Raw genomic sequence first — 12612 nt, forward strand, 5'->3', positions numbered from 1 at the left:
GTTAAGTACTGTCTTCTAAAAATAAATTCAAAATACTTCTTCCAGTAACTAATGATTTAAGTCCTGCACCAGTCACAGCTCATAAATGCATCTTTGTTAAAATTACAGATTGCAGGTGACTGAATGAAAACGGATCAGTTAAAAGCCACACTATCCCTGGATTTTGCCGGGACAGAAACACTGAGGGCAAGTGCATTCTTTTACCCTATCAGGGACAACTTTGGCAATGCTCTTACTCTTTGAAGGCCAGAGCTTTTTGTTAACCGTGATTCATGCTAAAGTATACAGTAATTCTCTAGGAGAATAAACCTTTGCTGAAGGTAAAACAACCGGAAATTATGACTCACTTGTAACTCTCAGGCTGTAGAGAGTAACAGCTATTCATTTAGTCCACTCAATCCACTGCTGGACTGAATACATCTGTAAGGGTGCCAGCTCTACAGAAGATTTAAGGGCTTGTGAGTTCAGAAGCCACTTGTGTTTTACTATGAAACAAAACTGTAGAGCTTTCAAAGAAAAAAAATCAGAAGGCAAAGACTGCAACTAACCTTGTTGCATACACATGAATAGTAGCATTTTCCAGGAGATACGATGCATTGAATTGGAATGATATTTTGAAGGAAATCTGTGTAGAAAAATACATTACACATTTTAAAAGGAAAATTAAAAAGCACACACTAATAGGGATTGATATAATGAAAAATGTACAAATTTTTTCTTTTATCTAGGGAATCCTTATTCATATTTTACCAATTTTCCACAAATCTGAATGAATCCACTATTTTGAATTTGTCCCAACTATTCCCAAATTGAATAGTTATCACTTATTAAACAGAAGTCTCAAATTTTCACAAACCTCAAGCAAAAATTTATATAGTATATTAGAAACACATGGCTAAATAGTTCTTAATTGAAAGCAATTGGTCTTACAAGCAATTTATCAAAACCTCTTTTTTCCCTCCAATGAGGAGGAAACAAAGCTTCAAAGCCTAGCTATTACAGGGGAGATGAGCTGCCTGTAGAAGGCTGCTGGAATATCACTCAATATATAGTAGAACACCTAGAGTACCAAAAAGAAATGTTTACAATGCAAATAAAGAAGAGACTGCTAGGTCTCAAAAAAATTTCATAGGTATTATAACCAGGGCAAATCTAACATCACTTGGAATTACTCAAAATTTAGGAACACTGTCCCCAATGTTCTTCTTCATATCCTGACACTTAAGGGTAATTTTATATGAAGCAAAAGTTTTCCTATTCATTACTGGATGGAATTTTCAGCTCAGACTTTTATCTTTCCTTTTATGTGTACAAATCTTTACTACAAAGTGGTCCACAGAAAGTTGTCCTAGATATTCCTATTTAAATATTATATATTTTAAAAAATATTCATATTTTAAAAGGAATTTATTAGGGATGCTTATCAGTGAATCAGAGATTGATTTCTGAATGCAAAGAAAAGCGTGAAATTTCTAAATTTAGGGCTTTACAGCTACAGACAAACTAACAAGCAAAGCATGAAAGGAAAATGTGAAAAATTCAGTAAAGCTGGAAATGGAACATGGTGGGCAGAGGCATTGGACAATACACTTATTTGGCTTCAAGAAGGTAACAGCTGAATTAATCCCTACAAGTCCAAGACACAAGCTGGAAAGTTTGTGTGGGAGGCAATGTAAGAAGACATCTCTCATGATCCTCCTGGTGCAAGATAGAGGGGCAAACAAGAAACTGCCAGGAAAGACTGCCTTATTTTCATGCAAATTGATATTTCCCAGTTCAAGATCAAGATCTAAGTACGTTTTTTCAAAGGCCTAGTTTAGTTAAAGCTCTCTCTCCATTCCAACAGGAGATACAGACATCACTGGAACTATTCAAGATGGAGTTTAAGTGGACTACTTGCTGGAAAGGCTTCTCATTCCCCACTGAGCAGAGGTGAAGTCTTGATACCTGACTTTGGCAGATCTGAGTTAGCACTTCCACATACCATCTTATTCTGTCTTCAACCAATGGACTACGTTTTATATACAAAATAAATTTATAGGCTGGGGAAAGCCCAGAGACAGACACCTCTGGCCAGGTGTCCCACTTGTGTGTCACTTGCCGTCTTTCAGTGTCAAGGACGGCAATATGCATCTATTATTTCCTCACATACCACGACTGACTGCCCAGGTACTAAATATCTGATGGTTTCCCATCTGGCTCTGTGCAGCTGACATCAAGGATAGCTTGGGAAACATGCATGGACAGTTTTTGGGATGAACACAAGAGAAAAGAATTTCAGAGATGATAGGGACTGCCCTGCCTTTAGAACAACAAGGGGCAAGGAGAACTTGCATGCAGGGGGACTTTTTACCTCTTCTGCAGGTTTTAGAAATGGATATCCCACTTTACAGGTGATGTTGTGATTAGATTCACAGCTATCTTTCTGTATATCCTAAAGGGAAAAAGAAAATGAAAGCATGGCCTTGTGCAAACTCTTTTTAAATTTTGACTGGGCATCATAGACCTGTTGAACACATATACCATTGCCACTTTTCACTGTCAATACCTTGTAAGAGTCAAAGCCTTAACTGAACTAGAACAAAAATAGGAAGCCACAAATTCTGCAAGACGATTTTCACCTATGGACATTTATAGCAATTACTTGCCATTGTGCCTTTCCAATTACAGTATTTGGAACATTCACAATTATATGCCTACTTGGCATCATGCAAATTAGTCATGGGATCTAGCAATCAACATATCTATAATTACACAGTTTTCAAATTTTGTAAATGTGTTGCTAACGTAGCAATAAAAATGACATTCATACTCCATCAATTCTTGCCATAGGATCAGCAACGGTGCGATGGATCCCTGACTTCTCCTAATGTGCAGTATCAGGACTGTTGACAGAAAAAAAACTGCTCTAAGTGCTTCTCATCTGAACTGAGGTGTATTTGTAGCATATCTGCTGAGGCAGGAAGGAAAAGAGCCACTTTTGGAAATGATGTCTGAGGTAAGAAAGATGCATGCGCTGATATATCCTGTCCTACCACAACAGTGCTTTTTCTATACATGTGCAAAAGGAGAATTCTAGGGGCTCAGGAGTTCTACTGTTAAATAACAAGGCATTTCTTGCTCTACAGGTGTACAGGTGATTCATAGTGCTGACACTTGTCTAAGAGGCAGTCACTTTTTCTGAGTGCCATTGTGAAATTTGCATCTGTATTTTATGAATGGGGCTAGGCAAGAGTCCACTCATGTCAAAATTAATACACTCCTTTAGAGGCATAAGCAAGGAGAGCAGCCCTGGGGAATCTCTTTCAATCAACTGAGATGATGCCCCAGGAGTCAAATTCAGGTTTAGTAAAAAGGCTTCCTTGATCTCTCTAGCAATATAGGTTATGATAAAATTGATAAGGTGAAAAAAATCCTACCTCAATGCCAGCAAATATAATATTTGGAGAATATTGAACCAAAACTCTGGTATTATAGGCACTGTCTTTTTTGTTCTTCACAGAGAGCTGGATGGTGAACTTATCATTGCGTGACTTTACAATGAATGGAGACAAGCTGTAAAATAGAGTAAGAGTGTTGGACATCTTAACTGTTGAATTTGTCTTTAACATGAAGAGAAACTTCTTTCAGTCTCCAGACTATCTGGTTTCTGAATTGGAAAGGAAGCCCCAGTGTTATCCTATTAGACTACAGAATTTATAATTCACATAGACACTTTGTACAGATATCAAGCAATACATTAAATCCAGTGTAGTTACCTGTCTCCAGCTATGCTTGCTTTTACAATCAGAACAAGATCTGAAATGCATTTATTTTTGGCTCCACAATCTTTTGTGAAAGGAATCTGCAAAAATAGTATATTTATTCTTAATTTTGTTACATTTATTGTCAAACACTTGCATTTTAATACACTATGTAACTTTATGCAATGTCTTCTGTTTAAAAATCAAAGAAATCTTCCCTAATATTAAACTGTTAAACATGCCAATATCCTGTAAGATGTATCGTTGAAACATAAGCTTTCTCATAATTCCATTCTAAATGATTCACCTGCATTCTGAAAAGAGGCATTACTAGAAGTATGAATGATGGCAAGCACCACCAAAGTAAATGGATAACACTCCTCTGCTCCATCTACGTAAAGCCTGACAATAAAATTGTTGGTAACTCTCTTCTATCTTCAGTCAGCTACAGAGAGCTTTGAAACCCCAGCTTCACAAGCACATTGAATCAAGCTTATTACTCCTGAACACTCATTTGGAGGGAACATCTCCAGGAAAGGCTCAAGACCCCTCCTCTCTAGCCAATTTGTGGGCAATCGTTTCAGCTCTTGTGTGAGCTATGATTTTTACCTGGAATGCATTGGTTAGTGATACAGAATCTTTCTGACTTACATATTCTGCTATTGAACTTGGCAAGTTGCTATCAAGAACAGGTCCGCTTTCTGGATCAGAAAAATTGAATTCCAGCAAAACCTTTACAGAGTCCTGAAAATCAGGCTTATCCTAGAACACAAGGAAAACAAAACTGTGGTTACACAAATTCACTTTCATATCTAAGGAGGTTAAAAAGACCCAAAAAATGCTAAGGTAAAATACCTTTCTGTCACACTGTTGCCATTCTTGCCAGAGAAGTATCTGAATGCTTGCAGTTGATGATGAAATATTTAATGTGCCATGCATTCCTTATAAACATCTACCAAGGTTTTTGTGCATCTTATCACAAAACTTCACACAGTCTGAGCATGTCTCACATAGTTTCATTTAAGAATATCTCAACTGACAACTCACAGACTTTTCTCTTCTAGTTGTGCTCAGAGGATGAGTAAGATAAGCATCAGCAGCACCACCTTTTGTGAAGTCAAACTTAGGCCTGCTGTTCGGTGAAGAAAATTCTGGGTATCATTTACCATTAGTTTTGCATTATGATACAACTGTGAAGTCACTAAGCATTTCAAGTGTGGGTGGCTTACAGGATGCAAGTCCTTTCACTCCACACATTAGGTGCAATCTGAGCAAATGCATACTCACAGTTGCTAATTATGCTTCTGTTTTGCAGTGAATAAATATTCTCTGTTCCAAACCTGAAAGTTTTTTTTACTGTATTTTATCAGGAGGAATAGCACCAATATGCAAACTAAAATTCTATCTCACATGCTCCTGCTGAGTTTTGAGTGCACCTGAACTGCTAACCATGACAACTTCTTGGTTCCAACAAGTGAGGCATGCTTTTCTTAAGACAGACACAGAGACATAGCTAAAGAGACTGTACATATAAGTAAATACTTTGTATGTGTATAAATAAATAAATCTAAGTTTTAAACAAATTTCATGTACACTTCTTAAGATTAATTCTGAACACAGATTTTGTTGTCCAATGTGCAATTAATGAAATACATATTTGGGTTACACTAGCATCAACATGAGAAAAATACTTTAAATGATTTACTTGCCAACATGTAGAAGTTATGTTTTGTACATTCTGACCCTTTGATAGTTATATTTTTTTGCATTTTCCTCTCATGGCTTTCTGTGAACAAGCTCCGAGATATCTGTCTTTGTGCATCAAGAGTAATCCAATACTGCAGACCTGCAAAGGAGGTTGAGATCAATATTATGAAGCACTTTGCCTCTACACATTATTTTTTCCCAAAATATCTTAGATGCACTTGGAATACTGAATTTAGAAAAGCTGAATTCCATTTTTTATTTAATAAATGCATGAGAGCATAGGAATTTTATAGCTTAAAGCTTCCATAACTTAGTGCTTATCTACTTACTGGATTCAAATATATCTTCTTTTGACTTTAGTCTGGTCTTAAAACAAATTGTGGCATCTATGCATATTGTTTTTCTTATATTTATTTGACAATTTTGTTGTTGAATATTGATGCTTTTAGGTGTAAATTGCATGGAAACGTTTACTTCAGCCACATCGCGAGACCTTAAAGAAACCACAGAGAAAGTGCTTGGAAATAAGAGCAGCAATTTTTTTAAACTTAAGAATGAACTTACAAAATATGCAGCACTCAACATTTGGATACAGACACAGGTTGGAAAAGACTTTTAAGATCATTGAGTACAACTGTCAAAAGGCTTATAGCTAAAAAGCAAAAATCCCTTAATGTCCTTTGGGAAATAACAGAAGCATGAAATCCACAATGGAAATGAGATTCCTGTGGCACATGTTGATGGTACCATGCTGCAGTACAGTAGCAGACACAGCGTTGGCCATGTTATGCCAATTAAGAGGCCGTCTATTATTTCATGTCTTCTGTCTTGGCTGTCCGATACTATGAAAACAACTGGCAGTTGCAATGCACTTCTCTGGCACATTTTCAGTCTGCATTTGCCTTTCTCCATTTCAGCTGATTACTGCATGCCTGTTAAGTGCCATCACAGAGAGAACTCATCCTACTGAAAACATAAAAGTGAGCAAGAAAAAAGGAGGGAAACAATGTCCTCAGCAGCAAAAACCTATAAAGCACTAGAGCATTTTTTAAAGCTCAACTATCATTCAGGAGGGAAAGCCCCTGAAGAACTGGGGACAAGAGCAACATGATAGTCTAGCAGAGTAATTAACTACATATCCTATACATAGGACCAGTAAAAGAGAAATTACAGAGGAAACAGTCAAAGGATTTCTCCACAGTTCTGTACTGGTTTCAGAAAAGACACCAGGTGAAATACTTCAAAAAGCATTTAGGCAACTCTACAGAGCCAGATCCATTTTAAAAGAGACTGAAGGCCCTGGCCCATCATTGAGAGTATCACAGATGAACATAATATTATACATAAGCTGCAGGGTAGCATGCCATCTCTCAGGTTGTGGGTAGAGAAACAGGCTAATATTTGTCCCCAGTTTGTTTCACTTTAAATCTCCTTTGCCACTGAAATGCATTCCTGTCTCATCCCTCTCCCTGATCCAGTTCCATTTTGGCCATGATATGCAAGCACGTCAGTGTACTAAACCAGCAAAAAATTTAGCTGGCAAAGCAACTTTCGTCAGAATTGTGGTCTCAGCAATGCAGTGAAGGGCACCACATTATGTTCAAGCATGGAACCTTTAGATAGAAACTACTAGGTCAAGTTCAGAAGAAGCTGGGAGCTTGAGGATGGTAGCAAGCCTTGACAAACTTGATCACCTACTAGGTGAGTTAGGTGAAACAGGAGGACAGGGAAAGCAAGGATCTGGGTTAGCAATTTCCTTACCAGAGACGGAAATAATTTTAGTTGTGCTTTAGAAATGAGGAAATTAATGTCACATTGTTTATTTCTCTTTTCCCTTAGCAATTATATTGCTCACTATTACATCTGAATAGTATTCTTATATAAAGAAAAAGAAGTCAATGTTAAGCAGAAAGCTTAGTTTAATTTTGCAAATTTTCTGTAGGGAGTCAAACTGCAGTTTTGCTATTAAGAAATAAAATCAGTTTTCTTCGTGAGGCCTTTAGATTTGAATCTGTTCTTGATACTGTTAATAAAATAATATGCAATAGACCATGAAAAAGAGAGAAATTCTGGTTTTTTTCCTGTTTTACTTAGTGCCACAAATGGAATCAGCTCCTATTTTGAAGAAGGTCTACGAGGACAAGTTCTTCATTCTAGGCCAGCAAGAGTTCTATAATATTCCTGTATTTAAAACGGTATATTTTAACTTCTATGCTCATTCCTCTAGAGAGATGTAAAAAGAAGAATATTTGCAGTCGGTGTCAAAACATAAGATGAAACCAGTAACCTTACAAAGTCCAAACAGTCATGCATGCAAGTTACACTGGTAGCCCAAGTAAAAGGTTTTTTTGTGTCCTGACAGCTGCTGTGAGTCTCCGTACCAGAAGAGGGCAGCCCCACCAAGGCCTCCGATAGTAACATCAATCAGCCCGTCGTCGTTTAAATCCATTTCTCCATGCACAGACTGGCCAAAAAATTTCACTTTTTCCCCGTCTCCACCTGATGCAATACGCTGTGAAATGCATGAAGAGGTTAATGCGGTGCACTTTGAAGGGTTTTGTAACAGTCAAGATGCATTTGACTGCAGTGAGATGGGGTTTAGGCTCTTTAACTACATTAAATTTTCATTACAATACTCCTAAAACAGTTACCATGGTGATGAACACACTATAAATTTTCAGATTGCAAAATATCTGCTTTTGTGGCTGTACAGAACATGTCAGAAGGTTTCTAATAGAGCATGCGAATATATTTTTAAACAACATTAAGACTCAGATTCAGTTAAATAACTATGAGTTTAAAAGTATAGAGCAATTTAAAAAATAAGCTGTTACAACTGGTCAAGTCACAGTCTCATCTTATGCTGGGAAGACAGGATTATAAACATTATATACATTAAAACAGCTGGCAATCTGCAGAGTTTTACTTCATACCTGTGAATACTTTTTACTGATTGCTTTGCCATGGCCATGATAAATATAAACAGCTCCCCGATGGTCATCCTCTAAGGGAGAGCCTATTACAATGTCATTGTACCCATCCAGGTTGAGGTCCTTCACTGCAGCAATCGCAGTCCCAAAGCGCGCACCGCAGGGCTCATTCTTTAGAACTTTGCAGGTGTCCTGTTTTAACGGTGAGCAGCACGTTTGCTTTATGGGTTCAAGACTCATCTGATACTCAAACTTTGTCTGTGGAAGGACAGATTTAGAGTTTGTGAATTTCCACCAATGTTTCAGCAATGCAGACTTTTAAGAGGTCCTGTCCAGAACACAAATGGATGAATTAAACAAAACAATTACAAACTATTCTTAGTGATTAAGTGCACTGTAGAAACTGTGATTCTACAACTATAATTCAAGTGCTCCTTCTGAGCAGCATGTGGCAAAAACATCCTTGCTCCCTCTCTTTCTGCCTCTAGATGCTTCTGCATATTTCTCTAAGTTAGAGGTTCACAGAAAAGCACAGTATCATAACAATATTTGGATGGTATTGTAAGTAAACCACTTCATTCTTTAGGCAGTGTAGAGTTTTTCTAAAGGCATTCTCTTTATCTGAAAAGTTAGCCAAGTTACTTACGAAACACAGATGGCAATGCTGTTATTCCAGAACAAAAGATAGCTTTTCTTTTACGTAGTTGAATTCTGCCCCCAGTAGACACATACACTGTGGCCTAACATACATACATATTCTGATCCAGCGTGTATCCCGGACCGAAAACACATGGACCCTAGGGCATGGAACGAATCTTTCCCATGAATTCCATGCCACAGTAGCAGTAGCAAGCAAAAATTTCAATTTTTCTTGAAATAGTATTTTAGGAGACCATCATTGCTAAGATATATTTTGATAATTGTTATAACAGTACACAAGGGTAATGGATGAGAAAAACAAAAAGGAAAAGAAAAATGAAAAGAAAAAAGAGAAGAAAATGAAACAGGAGAGGAGAGGAGAGGAGAGGAGAGGAGAGGAGAGGAGAGGAGAGGAGAGGAGAGGAGAGGAGAGGATGCACAGATATTGGAAGAAGAGACTTAGCAAATTAATAAAGTGAGGTGTAGCTGGTATAATCCTCAATCTAGTCAGACATTTAAAAGCTGTTGGATGTATGGGGTTTCATTCTAGGTTACTAAGCACGTCACAAGGATAGATTTGTATGTATGCCATACTGCAGCTTATAGGATGTAGTACTTATCTACATAATACACTCCATTCTCAAAGAAGAGTTTGAGAATGAAATTTAAAATTCAGTTGCTTTATAATCTCAGTTGTCAAAACCATGTTTCTCTGTTTTCAACAGGTCATCTTCCCCAGTTCAAATTACTGTATTTCTTTAAAATAAGGACAAGAAGACAGCAAAGAGCATGCTCTATTCCTGGTCAATAAACATAATCGGCCTTACCTTGTTCAGACTATAAACATATACCTTCCCTTGCTCCTCTTTCTCAGTTCCCATATACATAGGAGCTCCAACAAGAAGAAGGTCTGTAAATGAGTCCCTGTCAATGTCGACTGTGGTAATAACACCCCCAAAGTATGATCCAATCTGTAGGAAAACATAAAGTGTACATCAGAGACAGAGTCAGCAACATCATGCTACATTTTCTTTTCAGAAACTTACTTCTTGCTTGCAGTGACAAATATTAACCATTAGGCAGAACTTTTCTTTACTAGCTAGATTCTTTTGGTCTGTTTGTCTTTGAAGCTTGTTTTCAGTTTTAGCATTTGTTGTCTGATTTTTTTTATTAAGAAGTGGGCCCTTCAACTTTCAACTCTTCTGGGTTTGAAAGTATAAACGGGTAATTTCTACCTCCTATGGGAAGTAGGACCTTCTAAGACAGCATTTGAACAAGACTGTCTTGGGGAAGCTAGTTTTCAAAAAACAAGTAAAAAAGCTTGGACAAAAGCTTTTGTGTCAGTGCAGACAGTCACCAAAATTCTCAAGTTGTTATTATTTTCAGAGGAACAAAATCTACATGAAGAGATGGATACGTTCATAGACCGGGTACAAGCTATAGGATTTATCTGCTTACATTCACTTCACAGATAAGCAAGATACCCTGCATTTCCTTCACACTTAACACGAGAAGCAGCCTCTTCTAGTCAAAGATACATCTACTCTCACAGAAATGCTTCAAGTAGTCCAGATGTCTCAAATCTTAAAAAGCACAACATCACAGAATGGGTCAGGTTGGAAGGGCCCACAGTGGGTCATCTGGTCCAACCTCCCTGCTGAAGTAGGGTCATCCCAGAGCACAGGGCACAGGATTGTGTCCAGATGGTTCTTGAATATCTTCAGTGAAGGATACTCAAAACCTCTCTGGACAATCTGTTCCAGTGCTTGGTCACTCACACAGTAAAGAATTTCTTCCTCATGTTTAGGTGGAACTTCCTGTGCATCAGTTTCTGCCCATTGTCTCTTGTCCTACTGGAGGACAAGGACATGGAGGATCAGAACCTCCAAGCAAAGCTTGGCCCATCCTCTGGCCCCTCCCTGCAGACACTGACAGACACGGAGGAGGTGCCGTGTCAGCCACCTCTTCTCAAGGCTGAACAAGCCCAGATCCCTGATAGCTACTTTAGCTCATTGACTCTAAAATGTTTGATTGACTGATTGATTGATTGACTGACTGATTAGCTGAGTTGCAGACATCAGCTATAGGTGAAAATTAGGTAACTTGAATGCTCCTGAAAGAAGCTGGTACTGCAGCCTGGGGAAATGAGAGTAGGCAGGTCTTTCAATTCTCATAAGCATAATATTATCTTAATAATACCATCCTTAATTATGCAATTACATGGGGATTTTTCTTCCTGCAGCAATAGCTCTCAGTGAGCTGCTACTCAGTGTAACAAGCAACTATTCAATATTTCAATCTACCCCAGAAGATGCTCTTGCATGGAACTCTGCTTGTCAAAACTCTTTCCTGACAGTGACATGCTCTTCCAGTCAGCAGACAAAGAAAATTGCATGTACAGAGAAGGCAACAACCACTTTGAAACTGGTGAAGACTTAGCCCTCAAAGACAAAATTTCCAAGGATCTACTGTACAGTTCACTGTTGCTAATAGTATCAGAGGATCTGCCTAACTTGCTTACAACTCCCAGTTTCATGTGCTCTTCGAATGAGTTCTCATTTGAATAATTATTTTTATTTCTTCTGCTATATTCCTTTTGTTAACTGTGAATGCATACTTACTTGTTCTCCATTTAATCTCTGGATTACTTGCACCTCTTTTCCTTCCATCTTATAAATGATAACTTGCCCAGTGTGATTGTATCGTGGCTGTCCTGCTATGTACAGCACACCTCCAGGTGTCAGTGCTGAATTCACAGTATATCCTAAGAAGCAGAAAGAAGTCAAGATACAACACAAAGAGAATGCATCAGAAATACTTGCTGTGATTCAGAGCATTTGTAAGGTTTATTCCATAACTAGATGTTTAGCCCTATTCATGGTGGACAGCAATAGTAGTTAATTAAAAGGACTTTTTTTTTTGTCTACAGTCTCAGAGTGAGGAGCACCACTGTGCTATTAAACCTGTTCACAGGCTGGTGAGCCATGTTCACTTTGCTGTTCTCACACAGTGTAAGAAATAATTCATGAATATCTGGTTGAAAAGTTACTTTCAAAGAACAGTTGTCACTGGCTCACTCTCAAACTGATGGAGTCTTCAAAAAGTGATTCTGGGGGGCATTTTGAACCTACCTCTGTTCTGCTTAATATTAACAACAATTCAACAACTTTGGTGAAGGAAGAGTTAAAAAATATGCAGTGAAATCAGAACTGTGGAAGAGTTGCAAGTATTATGGGAGGATAGGATCTTATTTTGAAAATTACCAAATTGGAGTTATAATAAAAGGCAGCAGGTAAAGACATTTGGCAATGAAGAAAGTGTACTTAGGGAAAAACATTAAAATATTCTAGCACTGATTCTTTGTCATTGGAATTACAACTTAAATGAGATAACAGAGCAAACAGAACCATGAAGTGTAGAAAGCAAGACCCAGAGGAGAAAGCAAGCCTACTGAAGCTTTTTGGTAGAAAAATAACCTGCCAATATGCAAAACATTATTATAGAAAAAAGATGTTGGTCTTGTTGGTTTTGTCCATTGAGTGACAGAAAAAAGCTTAATTTTAAGCAAATACTTGGACTGAATATTGTGTAAG

General features: G+C 37.8%; 1 protein-coding gene across 2 annotated transcripts in view; it reads right to left on the reverse strand.

Moving 5' to 3' along the window:
* Window positions 1–12612, reverse strand: part of ITGA1 (integrin subunit alpha 1) — a 73463-nt gene that overhangs the window by 12893 nt on the left and 47958 nt on the right. For both annotated transcript variants that reach the window (XR_006016137.1, XM_042028373.1), the window contains exons 12-22: window positions 11641–11783; window positions 9847–9990; window positions 8384–8638; window positions 7832–7962; window positions 5780–5943; window positions 5453–5589; window positions 4395–4505; window positions 3759–3844; window positions 3420–3555; window positions 2354–2434; window positions 549–625 (exon numbers count right to left, since the gene is read on the reverse strand). Coding sequence is in view for 1 of the 2 variants with exons in the window: in XM_042028373.1 (XP_041884307.1) it covers window positions 549–625; window positions 2354–2434; window positions 3420–3555; window positions 3759–3844; window positions 4395–4505; window positions 5453–5589; window positions 5780–5943; window positions 7832–7962; window positions 8384–8638; window positions 9847–9990; window positions 11641–11783 (1465 nt within the window). In the remaining variant the exon portion in view is untranslated. The remainder of the gene's footprint in view (window positions 1–548; window positions 626–2353; window positions 2435–3419; window positions 3556–3758; window positions 3845–4394; window positions 4506–5452; window positions 5590–5779; window positions 5944–7831; window positions 7963–8383; window positions 8639–9846; window positions 9991–11640; window positions 11784–12612) is intronic.

This window comes from Corvus kubaryi, unplaced genomic scaffold, assembly GCF_017639235.1.
Source record: "Corvus kubaryi isolate FWS band 111438036 unplaced genomic scaffold, C.kubaryi_AGA036_p1.0 37308, whole genome shotgun sequence".
Taxonomy (NCBI): domain Eukaryota; kingdom Metazoa; phylum Chordata; class Aves; order Passeriformes; family Corvidae; genus Corvus; species Corvus kubaryi.